General features: G+C 40.7%; 1 protein-coding gene across 5 annotated transcripts in view; it reads right to left on the reverse strand.

Annotated features, from left to right (window-relative positions):
• The window catches only part of LOC138755248 (transient receptor potential cation channel subfamily A member 1-like), a 157,482-nt gene that overhangs the window by 94,421 nt on the left and 42,969 nt on the right, over positions 1-20,092 (reverse strand). For all 5 annotated transcript variants that reach the window (XM_069920883.1, XM_069920882.1, XM_069920879.1 and 2 more), the window contains one exon: positions 11,124-11,285. In XM_069920883.1, coding sequence (XP_069776984.1) covers positions 11,124-11,285 — 162 coding nt within the window. The remainder of the gene's footprint in view (positions 1-11,123; positions 11,286-20,092) is intronic.

A 20,092-nucleotide genomic window follows, 5' to 3' on the forward strand; every position in this document is an offset into this window, starting at 1 on the left:
CTTTGAGCCTTGCTCGTTCTTCCTCAGCAGACTAGTCTGCTCATTGAATGCCCGGCAGCATCAGCACGGAAGCAGGCTTGGCATTGTTCCTCAGTTTCATGCTACCTGCTCCTTGCATGTCTGTAAACATCAACAGTGATGCAAAACTGATGTTTCTCTGCTGTCTCTTGCTTTCTCCTTTGTCTAATTCTACAGGCTTGTGAAGACCTTCTGCCAATGTTGCCTTATTATTGAAGTGGATTTAGCCACTTGTTTTTATTTTGAATGACTGTAACTAATCGATTTTTTGAGAGGGGGAAAAGCTTTTGAACTTCATATGGCCTTAAAGTTTGAAATCAGTGTGGTCATGACATTCAATATCAAATGTTACCCCTACTGAACTTCCTTGGACATTTCTAGAGTGCATGGAGAACAGACAAACAAACAGGCATACTTGCACAAATTAGATTTATAGCATCTGCAATTTTTTGATTTCACTTTTCCGATCAATCTGATTTATATTCTACAATAGATCCTTTAGTGATTTCTTATGTTTTGCTTAAAAGCAGCAAGGACAAAATATCAGAACAAGGGAATGAAGAGACAAATCAGGCTAATATACTAACAAGCAAAAGTTGAAGGGAATATTTTCCACACTGCTGCCCCATTTGTTCTCAAACTTTATATTCAAGTGTGCAATGCAGGCATCACAGCTTGGATAGCATTATAGAGCATTTATTGGGTGTAAATCTACTCATTTATTATCTTTTAATTATGTGAACTATGGAACTGCTTTCCATCAAGTGCATCTAACGTGATGTTGATCAGCCTTTTTAAAAACTAGAAAGTCCATTTTTCATTGCTATTGTGGATTAACTACATAGAAATTGAGATGATGAAACATTGTGTAGGCATAAAGTCTGCAGAATTCCTGGACAGATGAGGAAAGGATGAGGGGTTATCCTAAGAAAGGCAGATTTAAACTCAAGAATGTTGATATTTCAGGCCAGATCTTGTTATAACCAGGTATCATGTGGTTTTCGTTGTTGATTAAATCTATTTGGGAGAGCTTGGGATACAAAATGTTTTGCCTACAATGTCATTAAAAATGGTATGGGAAAAACATGAGGCTTCAGGAACCTTTGTGAACAATGGGAATACAATGAAATTTAAGGAATAGTGCATGGACCTAGGAGGAGAATTTAAATTAGTGAGATTTTTGGCTGACAGTGGTTGAAGTAAAAACATAAAGCTGGAGGAACTCAGCAGGTCAGTGTTCTTTATATAGCCATGATAAAAATACTTAGTTGATGTTTGGGCTTGAATCCTTCATCATGGTATGGAAAACAGTCAGCAAACATCCAAATAAAAAGGTAAGGGGGAGTTGTATAATGGACTTTAAATTAAGAATTATTTTGTAAATATTGGGTCTGAACTTCCATTAATGATTCCATCACTATCAGATCCATAAAGAAATTAACAATGTTTGAAAACAATTATCCATGCTCTTTCAATATTTCACTAAAGTTGTTGAACACTAGAAAAGCCCAATGGAAATCCAAAGAACTCGCCAATGGAAAATAAAATATTTGGATGATCAATGCCTGGGTAGATTTTACACATTCTGTGCTTGATTGATCAAATAACTCCTCCTCATTCATAGTTTGTTTTTAGCACAGAGAAAATATAGGGAGGGCTATGAAAATAAATAATACCACACATCATCAAATGCATGAAGACTGCATAAGGAATAGGAAGAAAATGTTTAGTCCTTTATTTTATTTTTTCATTCAATGAGATCTTGTCTGATTATGTACTTCAGCTCCATTACATAGAACATATAGCATAGAAGGTCATTCAATAGGAAATATTCCATGCCCATTGATGTACTTCTCACATCCACTCCTATCTTTTATATAGTTAGGCAAAACTCCCTAATTCACCTAGTTGTCCAGCATCCCTTAAATGCATGCATGTTATTCCCAAGATGTTTTCCTTTATATTCTTTGAACAAACCAAATACTTCTAAATATCCTATTCCATTTGATGATGCTTCTCATGTTCAAGCCCTCTTCTGGTTATGCCCTTCCCCATAAATGAGCATTTTCTCTGCATCCATTTCTAGCAAAATCTTTCACAATTTCAAGATCTCAGATATAAATCCTCAGCCTTCCTTTCTCAGATTAGAGACTGTGCTTATACTTCCTGGTTATGTCTACTCTTTTCATTTCAGACATCATTCATTTATATCTTTTCTGCACTCTCTCTAGTGTCTTCAGATCCTTTCTAAAACATAGCAACCACCTAATCAGGATTACTCTAGATTTAGCACAACTTTCCACTTTTTAAAATTGTAATATTCCAGATGTTAAGTGATTGATTTTTTTTGTCCTTATTGTGCCACACCACCTCCTAGGTAGTAAACAACTTCCCTAATCTTCAAGCTTTAGTGTTAAACTTCATTTGCCAATTCTTTGTCCATTCTGCAAGATCACGTCCTCCTGTAATATGATGCAGTTCTTCTTAGTACAATCTCCCCAATTTGCTGTCAGCTGCAAATTTAGAAACTGCATTTATGATAGTCTAAACTGCTATTAATTGTGAACACCAGTGGTTCTACAGATCCAATCTTTGTGGAACACCATTCTTTGCCTTCTATCACAAATTCAGCTCGCAATCTATGTGGCCACTTCACTTTTAACCGTCTTTGACCTTGATCATTAAATTACTACAAGATATCTAATAGAGGGCCATGTGAAAATCTCAAAAAACTCACCAACTTCATTACTATCGTTTATTTGGTTACCTCTTCAAAGCATTCAATAAGGCTGGTTAACCAAGATTTTCCTCCATTCTGATTATTAATAATCATACTCTTCATCTCAGGTGTTCTTTTCTCTCTTTAATTTGGTTTCCCTTGAATTTCTTACTAATAGTATTAAATGGATTGACCAATAATTGCTTGAACATGTTGGAGCTAGTTGCAGTCATCGCTGCCTACCTATCACCCCAATTCAGCAAAATATTGTAGGAGACATTACAATGCTGAAATTCATTTTTACCCTGGGCCTCAACTAGGAGACTGCAGAATACAGAGTCCTATTTAAATCTGATATTTGCCAAATTAAATGATCTAATTTTTGGCCCCCCACATTAACCTCCGTCTTAATTTTTCAAGATTCAAAAATATTCAGTAAAGACATTTCTCTGCACTGTTGATAATAAACTTTTCCTTGGTGGTCCAAATTCAAAAAATGTAACCTAATAAAATTATATTGAAAGTGTAACTCAGGGAAAAATTGAACAAATATATTCTCTCCATCCATTAGAATAGCTGCCTCAAATTCAGCCTGTGGTCAAGAACAAGATGGTATGACTGAGTGATGGAGGTAGTGGGATCCAAAAGAGAGTGCTGGAGGAGCCTCAGCCTTTGATCTTACCTCAAGTCTAAGATTTTTTACTGTGTGGGGGCTGCAGGAAGGATGAGCAACTTAACCATGGCACTGGTTCAGGAAGCCATTCTTGGGGGGGGGGGTGTGAGACAGAGAAGAGAAATGTAGTGGTAATCAGAGACTGCATAGTTCGGGGAATAGACAAAGTTCTCTGTTGCAGGGATAGAGCATCTCATAGGTACTGTTACCTGCCTGGGGCCCGGGTTCCAGACATCTTTCTGACTTGAAGAGGAATTTATAGTGGAGAGCAAGATTCTGTTGTTCTGTGGTCTGTGTGGATACCAAAGATACAAGTAGAATGAGGAAAGAGACTCTGTTAAGGGAATGAGAAGCTAGTGATCAAATTGAAAAGCAGAACCAAAAAGACTCTCTGGATTACTTCCTGAGCCACTTGCAATTTGGAATAGGATCCAGAAGATTAGAGAGTTAAATGCAAGACTCAAGGATTGGCATGGGAGAAGTGGGTTCCAATTCATGGGAAAAAGGCACCAGAATTGGGGAAGGAAAGGAGATGTGGTTGCAGGGTGGAACAGATTAGGAATTAAATATTCAAGAATATCAAGTAATAAGAAAGGGCATGCAGGAAGGTAATGGAGGCACTCTTAGAGAAGGTGGAGATTAGGGCAATAGCGAGGGATGATACAAGATCTAATGAGCATTTGAGTAGCGATTAGGAATAGCAGAGGGGGAAAAGAAAATCACTAGTGGGAGTTGTCTATAGCTACCAATATTACAGTGGCACAGCCAATAAATCAAGAATTATTGGAAAGGATAGAACTGCAGTAATCATGAGGGACTTTAACATTCACACAGATTGGGTGAACCAGGTTGGTCAATGCAGCCTTGAGGAGGACTTCATGGAATGCACACATGATGGCTTTCTTGAACACCATATTACTAAATCTACAAGGGAATAAGTCATCTTTGATCTACTTCTGTGCAATGAAACTGGTTAAATTAGTGATCTTGTAGTTAGGGATCCTCTTGGAAAGAGTGATCATCGTATAATTGAACTTGTACAAATGGAGTTCTGTCTATAACCAGTGTGTTAGGCCTAAACAAGGGAAATTAAAAAGGGATGAGGGAGCAGTTGGCAGGCTAGACTGGGAATGCAGGCAACATTGGAGGGATGGTTGAAGAACAGTGGAGTACTTTCAAAGAGATTTTTCACTGTGCTCAACGAAAATATATTCCAGTTAAAAGGACAATAAGAGTAGGGGAAACCAGCCAAAGTAAAGGTTGGTCCTTTGGAAGATGGGGGGTGGAAATTGATATTGGGTAATGAAGGAGAGGCTAAGACTAAATAACTAACCTGTATCGGTATTCAAGGTGGAGGATATGTCAAACATACCAAAGACAAATGTTATGGATGTGATGGGAGTTGAGGACCTCAATGTAATAGGTTAGTACAAAAAGGTCATACTCAGAAAACTTGAGCGTCTAAAGATATACAAATCCCCTGGACCTGATGGAATGCATCCCAGGGTACAGAAAGAAAGAGCAGATTATAGTTGATATTGGTGATAATTTACCAAAATTTTCTGGACTCTGGGCAGGTCCCAATGGATTGGAAGATAGCAAATGTAATGCCACTATTCAAAAAAGATGTAGGCAAAAGACAGGAAAACGATAGGCCAGTTAGTTTAACACCTGTAGTTGGGAAAATGCTTGAAGCTATCATTAAAGAAGAAATAGCAAGACATCTGGATCCATCAGGCAGACACCGCATGGATTCAGCAAAGGCAGGTCCTGTTTGACAAATTTACTATAGTTTTTAAGATTATAATATGAACACAGTAGATAGAGGTGCAAGTGGATATTGTTTCAGGTCCAGAAGGTGTTTTGATCAAGTGTCATATAAAAGGCATACAACAGATAAGAATGCACAGAGTTGGGGTGATGTATTCCATGTATAGAGGATGGATTAACCAAAAGGAGAGAGTTGGGGTGTAGGCGTGCTTTACTGGTGGTCAATGGTGGTGAGTGGGGTGCCACTGGGCCTGCAACTGTTCAAGATATACATTAATGTTCTGGAAGAGGGGGAATAGTGTATCCAAGTTTGCTGATAACCCTAGATGGAGTGAAAAGGCTAATTGTGTAGAGGATAGAGTCTGTAGAGTGATATAGATTGGTTCAGTGAGTGGGAAAGGGTCTGGCAGACAGAGTAACATGTTTGCCAATGTTAGCAGCAGGCTATTGAGAATGTAAATAGAATGCTGGCCTTCATTGCTAGAGGGATTGAATTTAAGAACAGGGAAGTTATGCTGCAACTATACAGGTACTGATGAGGTTACACATGGAGTACTGCTCTGGTCTCTTAAGAATGCACTGGTTATGGAGTGTTTCTCCTGAAATAAGGGAAACAAGAGTAACAATCTGGTGACCTGGAAGAAGAGATTATCATTTGGAAAACCTATGATGGGGTAAGTTTCTTCAGGAAGACACTGAAGTGAATGATTGGACTGTGAAACAAAGTGTTCCTGAACATGTACACATTACACGCACATGTGCTTAGAATTAGAAGGGGAATAAGTTAAGAGTAAGAAATGATCCTATTTTTGTGTTTAAAGAAAATTAAAAGCAACTTTGGTTTAAGTAACCATTGTCTCAGTGAATTTCTATTGCTGCTTGGTTTGGAGTCCTCTGGGCTCTTAAATAATATAAAAGAATATTAATTGTGTCTTCTAATTTTCCAGCCATATTTTTGTTATCTTCAATTAAGTTTGTAGCCCAAATTAAACAAGTAGATAAATCTCAAAGTTACATAAAAAGTCAACCTGAAGAAAATGATTTGCTATCTGTTAATATAGTCAGGATAACGTGAACCATTCTGTAATTGCGGAAGAATACACCCTTCTCACTGTGGGGTGGTATGTATGAGTGTGTATGAACAGTTTCTCAAGATGGTGGAAGGCATCAGTAATTAAAGTTTCTTCTGTTATTTGAATCTTGTATCTCCAATTTATTTAAGAAGCCTCTGAAGTAACACAGACATAACATGGTGGCAGCCACATAAGAGAACAAGAATAAAGCCACACAATTGATTGCAAGTCACAGAAATATAAAGGGGAAGAGAAAAAATGGCTGGAGTAACAGCAGTACACCCAGTGATGGACTGAGAGGCTGAAGACATTGTTGAATCATTTAAAAGGTTTCAGCAAAAGTGCAATTTAGGATTCAAAAGCTATATTAAATGCAACAGCAGAGGAGAGTCAGTTATATACTTCTCTGGACAGGGGAGCAAAGCCTTGACTTATTTAATAGCTGGGAGCTTACAGAGGTGGAGAAAAATGATCCAGAGCAGATATTTGCAAAGTTTGCTTCTCACCTTGAACCCAGGTCTAATCATAGAATTAAACACGATGAATTTCAAGGATTAATGCAAGAGACTGATGAAACTGTTGATAACTTCCTCACTAGACTAAAAATTGTTGCTACAAAATGCAGATTTAAGGATATTGAGGAAAGATGAGTTGATCAACTAATATGGGAGAGTGCTCATCCCGAAGTGCCAAAGTCTTTTAGAGAAGGATAGCTTGAAGCTGGCCAAAGCTTTAGTCACAGCCAGAGCCTTTGAAGTCATGAGGATGCAAATCAAATCCCTATCTATGCAGACCCTCCCACAGCAAAGAGAAGGAAGGGTTGATGCTATAAAGAACACAATCAGAAAAGTTCAAACCCCCCCGTCCTGCAGGAAGTGCAGCAGAAAACACCCCTTCAATGACCGAAACAAATGCCCCGCATACGGTTCGGAATGTAGTGCCTGTGGTAAAGCAAACCACTGGGCGAAGATGTGCAAGTCTGGTATGAAGAAAACACCAATACCAGTGGAAAAAAAATCCACCACATAAAAGGAAACAATGGGGACTCAGACACCCAGATACTGGGCATAGAATCCATACCCCTTCACGAGATGCCGAGTGAGATGAAAGGAGGAAGCGAGTTGCACACCAGGATCCAAGGACAATCCAGAACAAGCCTACGATATTTAACCAAAAGGTGAAGCTGGATCACAAAGCATCGTTGTTCTACTCAGACTACCACCAGATGTTCCCAGAAAACAAAAGGGTATCCAAAAGATGGTACATTGGAAACAGCAAATGGCACATTAACAACCTATGGTGGACCCATGATCAAGCAGTTTGGAGAGCCAAGATCAATGCCTGCCAAGATCAATACCTGCCATAGAGGGAAAGAACATCCTCTATGTTCTATGTGGTAGATGCAGATTGACCAGCAATTCTAGGTGTGGATAGCTGCCAGGAGTTTCAGTTTATCTCTGTCAATTATGAGATCTGGATGAAGATATCTAAAAGGATCAACATAGACACTCCATTTGAGAACAGACCTCCAGCCACAAAGCAGAGCTCATGAACATGTACCCAGAATATTTGAGGATTCAGTTGGATGCTTTGGAGACTGAATATCACATCGCTATAGATCTAAACTGCAAAACAGTAGTCCATGGTCCAAGAAAAGTACCACTAGAGCTTAAAAAGCTGGAGCAAGAACTAAAAGACATGGAAGGGATACAAGTCATAGCTAAAATGACTGAGTAAATTCCCTAGTGGTCAAAGAAAAACTAAATGGCCATTTGAGAATCTGTCTGGACCCTAAAGACTTAAATCATGCAATTAAAAAGGGGTCGCTATCCAACACCGACATCAGATGATATCACAGCGTAACTAACAGGATCCAAAATCTTTAGCAAGCTAGATGCTAAGAATGGATAATGGAATTTGAAACAAGATGAGGAATCAACACTACTAACAACATTCAATACTCCATTTGGCCATTACAAGTTCCTGTGACTACCTTTCGGCCCAAAGGTGAGCCAGGACGTGTTCCAACAGAAGATCGATGAGACCTACAGAAGGTGTAAAGGTGCTGTTGGCATTGCGAATGACATCCAGGTTTTTAAAAACAGATGGAAAAGCTCATGATCTTCATCCACATGAGGCAATGGAGAGAAAAAGAGGAGTTAGAATTAAACTTAATACAGACAAATGCATTATGAAAGAGAAGGAATGCCAATTCTTCGGATGGTGTACACTCTTGATGGGGTAAGGTCAAGCCCAGAGAAGGTTAAAGGCATTGCTGAGATGGAGCACGCAAAAGGATAAAAACTCAAAAGTTTCCTTGGGTTGGTCCAATACACGAGTTCCTTCATACCATATATGTCAGTCTACACAGCAAGCAGAGAGTTGCTGAAGGAAGATGTGGAATTTCAGTGGTCACCATCACATCAGCTCAAAGAAATAATATGCAGAGAAGTGGAGTTGAGATATTATAGAGAAAAAGCCCTCACTCTGCAAGTAGATGCATCTAACAGAGGCCTTGGTGCAGCATTAGTACAAGGAGGAAATCCAATAGCTTTTGCCTCAAAAGCAGAGACCAGATATGCCAATATGGAGAGAGAGCTGTTAGCAGTCATACATAGATGTGAAAAGTTTCACAAGTTTCTGTATGGAAGAAAGTTTATAGTGGAAAATGATGATTGCACACTGGAACACATTCAGAGGAAGAACCTAAACAAGGAACCAGCTGGACTGCAGAGATTACTTCTACGACTTTGACTTAAAAATAATTACAAGGTAAAGAGATGGTTCTTGCTGATACTTTGTCACGATTTTCTTCAAATGAAAAATATGAAATTAAAGTCATGGCGATCAAGATACATCTCGTCAGTGAAACGAGTAATAAACTGACAGATCAACGAAGAAACAGATTAAGGATGATGTGTTGCAAATGCTTTCTCGACATGTGATACAAGGATGGCCAGAGAGGATAAAGCAGATACAGCCTTCAATACATCAATATTGGTCTATCAGAGCTGACACATCATTGGAGAATGGTGTTCTGCTGGCTGGATCAAGACTGATTATATCTGAAACAATGCAGAAAGATTCTCCTTAAAATATATGAAGGTCACATGGGAATGGAGAAATGTAAACTCAGAGCAAAGTCAGCTGTGTACTGGACTGGTATATACAAAGACTTTGAAAATATGGTGGCTGCATGTCAAATATACCAAAAGTACAGAAACACAACAAAAAGAGGAAATGATTTCCACAGAAGTACCTGCCAGGCCATGGCACACAGTGGGAGCAGACTTGTTCATCAAGAATGGTATGTTAATAGTAGCCTGTTACTACTCTAACTTTCCATTCCTCAAAAGGGTGAAAGACCTGAGAGCATCAATTATCACCTCAGAAATGAGAGCGCTCCTTGCTGAAAGAGAAATACCTGAGCAAGTAATATGTGACAATGGAACACAGCTCACATCACAAGAATTCAGTAAACTGGCTGCAGAGTATGGATTTATAATTACAACATCATCCCCATACTACCCCAAAAGTTATGGGTTCATTGAAAGATGAGGGCAAACTGTAAAATTCATACGAATTAAGTGTCATGAAACAAAAGAAGACCCATACCTAGCTCTTCTATTATTATGAGCAACACCTTTAAGGGCCGACATGATCCCCAGCAGAACTTCTAAATGGCAGGAGATATAAAACAATTCTGCCAAGCAAAATACATCCTCCACAAGATCAGAAGACTGGCTGACATGCAAGGATGCCAGCATTATAACAAACATGCACAAACACTGCAAGAACTCTTCAGAAGGCAGCATGTGCATATTCAAGAGCCAATGTGGAAAACATGGACCCCAACATTGGAGAAGCTGAGACACCAAGATCATACATTGTCAAGACACTCTAGCAATCAGCTGAGGCAGAACAGAATCAACACCCAGCTGACAAGATATGATGAAGCAGAAAGCTTTAAAACCAACAAAGCCTGCAACACCAATATCAAATGAGGTATCAAGAGACCACAACCACCAATATCGAAACATCAACACAGCAGTCATCAGGTGAAGCTCAACAAGCTACATCACCTACATGTGTACCAGTAACAGAGCCCAGTGGTCGCAGCCAAATCCACAAGATGGCGAAGCAACATACTGCCGCCAATGTGATTTCGATAAGAACTATTTAAAAAGTTGTGTAAATAAACTCGTATACAAGTTTTGTTAGTTAAGTTTCACTGGAAAGAAAGTGATAAAGAGTACTAAATTTTTATTCATCTCAAGAAGGAGGGATGTTATATAGTCAAGATAATGTGAACTTTTTGTAACCATGCAAGAACACATCCTTCTCACTGTAGTAACAGTAGTGCACCACTGTGGGGTGTATGAACAGTTTCCTGAGATAGTGGAAGGCATTGGTAAGTAAAGTCTCTTCTGTTATTTGAATCTTGTATCCAAGTTATTTGAGAAGCCTCCCAAATAACACAGACATAACATCAATTAAGACATGAAAGCCTTCCAGTTGAAATGTTAAATTTAATAATTTTATATTACCCTTGATTCAATTTATTTGGACAGAATGGTTCCAATTATTTTTTTCTTTACAACCTATAACCATCTCCTATTGCTCGATCTCTCCTTACTTTTACTCCACCACACAGTTTTTTCTTTCCTCAATTTCCTTGTGTATTGCTAAACATTCATTTCATAAATGTCACCAAGCTTATTGTTTCTGGGATTATTTTTATGGTGTTGTAAAGTATGTGCGATTTATATATTAATTTTCACGGCAAAAGAAACTTATTTAATTACCATGAAGCTTCTCATCAGTCTACACTGGTACACTAATAACTTACTCTACTTATCTTGACATTTACCATGTCGTGCAGCAAGATACAATGGAGTTCTTTCTTTGTAATCCACAGCATTTTTATTCGCACCATTTTCATGCAAGCACTGAAGAGCATTTACTGCATCATACTTAGCTGCAAAATGGAAAGGAGTCTGCCGTTCCTCAGTTGTCCGTGCCTCAATATTTGCTAGAATTAAATTAATAAAGAGAGTTAACACAGAAACAAAAGCAGGAATTGAAAAGGAGGGAACTCAGGAAAATTACAAAATGAACTTTAAGTGTGATGGGATGCTTCACACATTACCATTAGGCTCATATCCCTCATGCCTTTCCTATAGAAAACCATCTAAAAATCTTTTGAACATAGTAATATTTAGGTTGGACCATCACAAATTGCCTATGTTACCTTGAGAGCCCCTTGCAAACTTTCTGGGTGAGCAGAACTTGCATAGGAACATTATCACCTGCACAGCTCTCACCAAGCCTTGCACCTTCTTGACTTAGAAAACATTTCTGTTCCTTCATTGATTCTGGGTCTAAATCCTGGAGCTCCCATCCCCATAGCAAGGTCAGGAGAAATTCAAAAAGGTAGATCATCACCTTTTTAAGGATAATATATACTGGCATGACTACTAATGTTCAGATCAATAACAAAAAAGGAAAAAAAAGCGAGAAAACATCTAGAGCAGGGGTGGTAAAACCTTTTAATTTTACATTTTTAATTTAGACATACTGCACAGTAACAGGCCATTTCGGCCTATGTGTCTGTGGTGCCCAATTAACCTACACTCCTAGTATGTACACGTGGCCTGAAATGGCCTGTTACCACACTATATGTTTAAATTAAAGATTAAAAATTAAAAGGTTGCCTACTCCTGATCTAGAGTGACCCTTTGGAGAAAGAAACCCTTCTCTTTCAGCAATACATGAACATGCTGGAGAAACTACAGTCAACTCCAGCATCTGTAGACTGTTTAACTCTTCTTCAGCACCTCCTGACAATAGTATCATCAGATCCTCTCCCAGCTTTGCTGCAAGCCTGGCAGGACCACTTCTAAAGCTGTGGTGGAACACTGTAGTGCAAGCGTGACCTCACTAGACTTTACAAGCTGGCCCACCTGACCCTGTAGCTCCTCCCTATAGATTCCCAATAAAGGCTGATAGCCCTAGTCTCCTCCATCCATACCAACCTTGGATCTACGCCACCAGCATGTAGAGGCATGCCCAATGTTTCTGGAATATTAAAGTTTTTAATCACTTGCTTCATGTCTGCTTGTGCCACAATTTAATATCCAGAGTGCATGCCATGGACAAGACAATTCAAGTCGAGAAACTGGAGACCAACCCCAGAGGCCTCCGTCAAGTTTGATATGTGGCTGCACTGCTTAAAGACCTACGTGAAATGCTGCGAGATCTCTGCAGATGTACACAAGTACGATCTGCTCTTTTCATCAGTGGGCCACCAAGCTGAACAAATAAACTACAATAAGTACAAGGTCGTAATGGCCCTGCTGCAATACGGTGCTCCCATGAACTCTATGTATGCATAGAGTTACCAGACACCAGGCCCCTAGAGAGTCCATCAACAACTTTGTGAGGACTATGAGGGAGCTGGGATGATCCTGTGGGTGTGCAGATGTGACCATGGCAGTCTACCAAGAGGAGCTCATCAGTTTTAGGCTAGTGGCTGGCTTATGTTTCCATCACATCTGTGAGCAACTCCTAGAGAAGGATAATCAGACCCTACAGGAAGTCGTGCAGATGGCTTGATCGCTGGGGGCAGCTCAGAATGCTGAGGTTTACTTGGGGATCCTGACTGCCACTGGCAAGCACTCTCGGTGCAACTACTGCAGCCAGACCAAGCACCTGAGGAAGTACTGTCTGGCCCGTAATGCAACCTGTTCAAACTGCAAGAGGAAAGGGCACTATGCCAAAGTATGGATTCTAAACCTTCCTCCAGCTGCACCGCATGTTGACCACAACCATGACGTCATCTTGGATCAACCAACTTCTAGCATCATTTCTGGCAGCAGAGGACCAAATGGCAGGAACAGGAGGAAGTTGATACAAGAGGACATCACTTCTGGCATCTTTTCCAGACTCCACCACGTGAGATTATGGTAGCAACAATAGCAACTCCGACAACAAGCTAACTCTAGCTTCCATCATGCTGGACAAGAACAGGCCACACCAACTGGCACATTCTATGATAGACATGGAGGTAAATAGTCGCACCACAGGCTACCTATTCCACATGGGGAGCACCAAAAGTTTAATACACGCAGGAACAGTCCAACTCTATTCCCTTGCAGCGTCCCTGCAAAGTGTAAAGTAGCTCGAGCATCAAAATCCCACTCCACGGAAAACTGTGGATGCTGCACCGTGACCCTAATCATGAGGGGCATGAAGTATGAAAACTTTGAACTGCTTATGATGCCCACCTCAGTGCCAGTCATTCTGGGTTGGATTTCCAGTGTCAGCTTAAGAGCATGCTGATGCAGTTTAAACGGGCCCCATCTTCCCCTCAGTCAGAAATAACCAATACCTGGAGGCCCCACCCTTCCCTCCAAATGTAGCCAATCAGATGCAGGAACACTATCCATGGCACCCAACATGCAATCTGGCCACCCTCCGGATCCCTCTTCACCCCGGCCCAGTTCCAGAATCTCACCCCATATTGCAAACTAAAAGTAGACAATACAGCCCCAGGGACAGAGAGTTTATAAAAGCTGAAGTGGGGCAACTTCTAACAGAGGGCATTATTGAGTCCAGTAACAGCCCATGGAGGGTACAAGTGATGGTAGCCAAGAGTGGGGAGAAGAGTGGTCATTGATTATAGCCAAACTCTCAACCAGTTCACCTTATTGAACACCTATCCCCACCCCTGCATAGCTGACATGGTGAATGAGATAGCCCAGTATCAGTCTTCTCCACCATAGATCTCAAGTCGGCATATCACCAGATCCTGATCTGCCCAGAGGACCATCAATACACAGTGTTCAAGGCCAACAGCCACCTCTAACATTTCCTGTGGGTCGATTCAGCCTCTCAAATGGGGTTTTTGTGTTTCAATAGGAGATGGATCAAATGGTGGATGACAACAAGTTAAAAGCCACATATCAATACTTGGATAATGTCACTTTTTGCAGCCATAACCAGGAGGAACATGACACAAACCTGCAGAAGTTCCTGGCCACCACTAAAGCCCCAAACTTAACATACAACCAGAAAAACTGCATGTTCTGCACCTCATATCTGGCAATACTGGGTACATGGTGTCATTGCCCCCAACTCCAAGTGCAAGCACCCCCTTCTGGAATGTCCACTGCCTCAAAAACTCAAGGGCTTGAAAAGGTGCCCAAGGTTCTTACACCCAATGAATCCCCAATTACACTGATAAGGCCCAACCCCTAGTGAAGACCACCACATTTCCCCCTGTTGGTAGAAGTCCTTAAGGCCATTGCAGCGATACACACCATCAGTGAATCCATCCCTTTTCAAGTGAAGAAGGACACTTCCAACTTCAACCTGGCCACTACACTGAACTAAGCAGGTAGGCCCATGGCATCCTTTTCCCAGACCCTCCAGGGCCTTGAACTCGAGCACTCCACCATTGAGGCAGCAGCACACGCTATAGTGGAGGACCAGAGAGACATTACCTTTATGTTTAACAATAAATAGCAGGAGAAGATTAAAAATGACAAGATTATGAGGTGGAGAATTGAACAGTCCACCCGATGCCCTGTGCCAGGGCAGATAGATCACCTCCAGGCCCTTCACAATAGCTTCTGCCACTCTAGGATCACCAGACTACCACTTCGAGAGCCCACTACCTCTCCTATTCTGTGGGGGAGATCAGGGAGTTGACTCTTAACTGTTTGGTCTGTGTAGAGTGCAAGCCATAGTTCTACTGGCCAGAGATAGCTCAGCTGATCAAGGCCATTTGCCCCTTTGAACACATCAGTATGGACTTCAAGGGCTCCCTTCCTAAATATCATGGACAAGGACTCAAGTTTCCCTTCGCTATTACCTGCCTGGATAGGACCACACTCAGTCATTAAAGCCCTCTGCAACCTCCATCTTGTTAGGATATCCCAGTTACGTTCAGTGATCAGGGGTCCTCTTTCATGAGTGAGGAGTTGCACCAATATTTCCTGTCCAAAGGTATAGCCACAAACAGAACCACTAGCAACAACCCTTGTGGGAGTGGGCAGGTGGAAAGAGAACAGCATGATCTGGAGAGCAATCTTCTTGGTCCTCAAGTCAAAATGAATGCCTGTATCAGTGGCAAGAGGTCCTTCCAGAGGCACTACTCACCATCAGGTTCCTACTATGTACTGTTACAAATGCTACCCTACATGAGAAATTGCTCTTCTTCCCTAGGGGATAGACATCGGGGAACCATGCTGCCAGTCTGGCTAATGACCCCTGGGCTAGTGCTTCTTCACAGACATGTTAGGACCCACAAGGCAGACCTGCTGGATGAGGAAGTGCACCTCCTGTATGCAATCCCCCAGTACACCCAGGAAGCAGGAAGACATGGTATCCATCCAGGACCTGACGAGCAGGGGACCCAGCAGAGGATGTGCACCCAGAGTCTTCATCAGCAACCAGCTGGCCCCTTCTACTGGCCAAAGGATCACTTGAACCCACCCCACTACCCCTACAATGACAAACTGAATCACTAACACCCTCACACCACCCAGAACACATTCAGTTCAGTCCCCGGACCTCAAGCCCACAAGTCACCGTCCCACAGGAGCCAATGACGCAATTTGTATTGCGGCAATCAAAGCAGCGAATAGAGCCACTGGACCAGCTAAATCTGTGAACTATTAAAGACTGCACAACCAGTAATGATGGACACTGTCACGCTTCACCTCGATGGACTTCATCTAAAAAGGAGGGGTGAATGTGGTGGAACACAGTAGTGCAAATGTGACCTCACTAGACTGTACAGGCTGGTCCACCCGTGACCCTATAACTCTTTCCTTTAAATTCCCAATAAAGCCTGATAACCCAAGTCTCCTCCATCCATACCAGCCTTGGATCTGGGCCAGCAGCATGTAGAGACATGCCCTATGAATCTGGATATTAAAGCCTTTAATCACTTGCTTTGTTTCTGTGTGAACTGAGATTCACTAGAAGTGTGCTGTACTAATGACTGGCCCCACCTCCCAGCTCCTCCCCATTGTAGAGCGCTTCGAAAGAACTAAAGACTGATTGATCCAAACTAAGGCTTTTATTAACCAAAAGGCTGGAGCATATCACAAGTAGGTCAACCAGTCCAGAATGACCTGGTCTGACTAGGAGCAATCCTTTAAGACCTGCCAGTAGGTATGGCTACACTCTCAGCCAATCACAGTCATCCTACACTACAATCTGTACATATACACATTGGTGATAGAATCTGCTATCACACTCCTCTGGGGGCTCATATATAACACTGGTTTACCCCTAAACCCAGAACCCCTCTGAAGCATGTTCAGGAATCCTACCTGTGTTGTAAGCTAAAGCATTAGTTCTCCCTCCAGTCGAGTGTGAGCTTTTATCTACGCTACAATCTGCTTGAGGTTATTGATCACCCCACATAAGCCTGCCATTTTTCTTCAGCAAAAATCTCTTTAAAGCTTTAGTGTGGAGCTCTGCCTGCTACTGAGGCCCTTCACACTGTGCATTGGATCCCAACTAATTTAACAGGATAGACATCAAATTATTGTTGCACGAGGACCACTGTTAGATGGAATCCTTTAATAAATCAATAGGCAGCCAACCCTTGCAAAGTGAAGCATATAGTTAGATCAGGGGATGAACTTGTATGGGAATAGGTATCAATTATTCAAGATTCCTTTATTGTCATGTACATAACCTGTAATATTACATGAAGTTACCTTCTGAAAGGCAGACATAGTCACCATTAGTGTATTCTGATATCTCTTACATTAAGAAAGCAGCAAAAGAGAATCCCTTCAGAGACACTGAATGCCCGTGGAATCACCTCCAATGTTCCCACAGCCTCTGCAGCCACACAGACTTGTGCTCAATCAGTCAGAAACTTGAGCTCTAGGTCCAAACTTCCAACATGATCAGGAAGTCTTCAGTGCCCAAGGCTCTTCAGAAGCCCTTCTTGCCCTCAACACTCTGGAATCCTATTTCTGATACCTGGCTATGAGCCAGTCTCCTGTAGCCCAGAGGCCATGCAGGTCCCCTGAACACAAGTTGCCCACAGCCTGTGTGGGTCCCTCAGCCACTGAGAACCTCACTGATCCTCTGGCATGGTCAGCATCCTACAAGGTCATCCTCTACTTTTCCTTCTCAATGGTGGCTGCCCTCTACACCAGTCCTCTGCTCAATAGAGTCTGCAACACCTCATAGATGCTGCCATCTTGGGCACAGACCTGTGGTTGCAAGATTTTAATTTAAAAACACATCAGCTCCTCTGACAGGCTGTTTCATGATAGTATGGATCCACCAGCATGAGGACTGGGTAGTTGAACCATTCAGAGCAGTGTTGTCTGCTCTCTGTTCTCCTGGGTCTGTACCAGCAGCAGTGGTGCTATTTAAGCAGCAGTAATTTTCTCCCCCACCAACCCCCAGTTCCCCAACATCTAACTATCAGGCTTTCTCCTGAAGCAAAGAAGCACTCATGCTTTGACATTTCTCCAGTCCTTTAGAAGCATAATGCCATTTTGTAAAAAGTCTTGCCTCCTGGTGCCAAAAACCCAAGGCCAACAACAGTTCCAGTGCTATACTCCAACTCCCTGCATTTTCCCCAAAGACATTGATGCTGTGCTTGTAATACAATGCTGTGCAGCAGTCAGAGATCATTGGTTTATGAAGTGATTGCAATTATTTAAAATAGAATATATTATTGATATTACTTATTGTGGATGTTTTAACAGGAAAATTATAAAATTTGTAATGCTATATTGAATGATAAATACTTCCATACCCCAAATACTGAAAATTCAAATTATTAAGAATCAAAATAAATCATTAAATTGTACTGATTTTATCTATAGAAATATAAAATTTTAAAAAACAATTTATACCAAATCAGATCATAAATCTGAATTTTGCTGAGGACCATTTTTGTACAGTGCTGATATGCATCTTCAACGTTATAGATTGATCATCTCACAAAATAATCCAATATTGGGATGATTAAATCTTCTGTGAATGACATTGGACCAGCAATAAACAGGAAGTAGTAGGATCCTGAACATCTGTAAAGCTGTAGGCTTTCCAAAGAATGGCCTTGGGAAAGTCTCAAGTTAATTTATCAAAGATTGATTTAAAAACAGTGAAAATTTGACACAAAATAATCATACCTTGCTCTGAATTTCAAATATAATTTTTAACTTTATGCTGATTAGATGCAGAACATAAAATGGGGATTGTAATAAAACAACAAAAATGTAATTTTAGAAGAGAGTGCCTGCTTGGCAGATTAATTCTTGCTGCCCAAGTAGTTAAGCATTTTAATTTTGTTGTTTCATGACTTCATTATTGTTTTCTAACCTCTTCACAAGATAAGGAACAGAAGCAGGCCACTTGCCTATTGTGTTCCACAACTCTACCCTAAGCTGAACTATACCCTCACCTAGTTCCAATTACCAACCTTTTCCCCACATCCCCTGATGCCCTGACTAATTAGATACTTCTCAATCTTAGGCCTCCACCACTGTATGCAGCAATGAGTTGCACAAATCCACAACCCTCTGAGAAAAGTTTTTCCTCGTGTTTTAAATGGATAACCTCTAATTTTAAGACTGTGCCCTCTTGTCCTTGATTCACCCACCAAGGGAAACATCTATCTACATCCACTGTCAAAACCTTTCAAATTCAAGATATTTCTTTGAGATCCCCTTTCATTCTTCTATACGCCAATGAATAGAGTCCAAGAGCTGCCAAACATTAGCCCTTGAATTCCAGGAATCATATTAGTTAATCTCATCTGCTCTCTCTCACCAACATCACATCCTTTCTAAGATAGGGGGCCCAAAACTGCACACAGTACTCCAAATGAAGTCTTACCAGTGCCCCATACAACCTCATCAACACCTCTTTAGTCATACATTATCCCCCTTGAAATGAATGCCAACATAGTATTCACTTTCTTTACTACTGATCCAACCTGGTCATTAACTTTTAGGTTTCCCTACACAAGGATGCCTAGGTCCCTTTGCACTTCTGAGGTTTGAATTTTCTCTCCATCCAAATAGTACTCTGCCTGTTTATTTCCACTACGAAAATGTAGAACCAGCAAGTATATGGAAAAATGCTAATGTGATTGATATTAATAGATGGCATAATGAGATGAAAATTTGTTTGGTAATGGAAAAATTCACATATGTTTTACATGATAATTATTCTTTTTTCTTAAAAAGTGGTCTTTATATTCAGAATATTTACATTTAAATTTATTTTGATTAGATTTTAGTAAATATATTTTAGTTCATATTTTAGTTTTTTTTTGGCTCTCCTAAAGAAAGCTGGCTGAGGGGGAAAGGTGGTTCTTTTTTCCCTCTCTTTTTTAAAATATAAAAAAAATTATTGTTCACAATATGTACTTTTTTTTTATATACTGTATGTAAAAACCTTGAATGAATCAATAAAGTTGTGAAAAAATGTAGAACCATACATTTCTCAACATTGTATCTCATCTGCCACTTTTTTGCCCAGTCCCCTAAGCTGTCTATATCCTTCTGCAACTTATCAGTTTCAACATTTCCTGCTCAACCATGTAGGATCTACTCTAACAAAAAAAAACACCATGCTGACTTGGACCTTTCCTGTTATGCATCTCTTGGCATTTCATAACAGCATCCTTGAGGATCACTCTATACCTTCCCAACCACCAACATTAGACTAACAGGCCTATAGTTTCCTTTTTGTGGTCTCCCACCTTTCTTAAGCAGCAGAACCACATTTGCAATCTTCCAATCCTCTGAAATCATGCCAGAGTCTATTGACTTTTGCAAAATTATGACC

The sequence above is a fragment of the Narcine bancroftii genome, chromosome 2 (genome assembly GCF_036971445.1).
Source record: "Narcine bancroftii isolate sNarBan1 chromosome 2, sNarBan1.hap1, whole genome shotgun sequence".
Taxonomy (NCBI): domain Eukaryota; kingdom Metazoa; phylum Chordata; class Chondrichthyes; order Torpediniformes; family Narcinidae; genus Narcine; species Narcine bancroftii.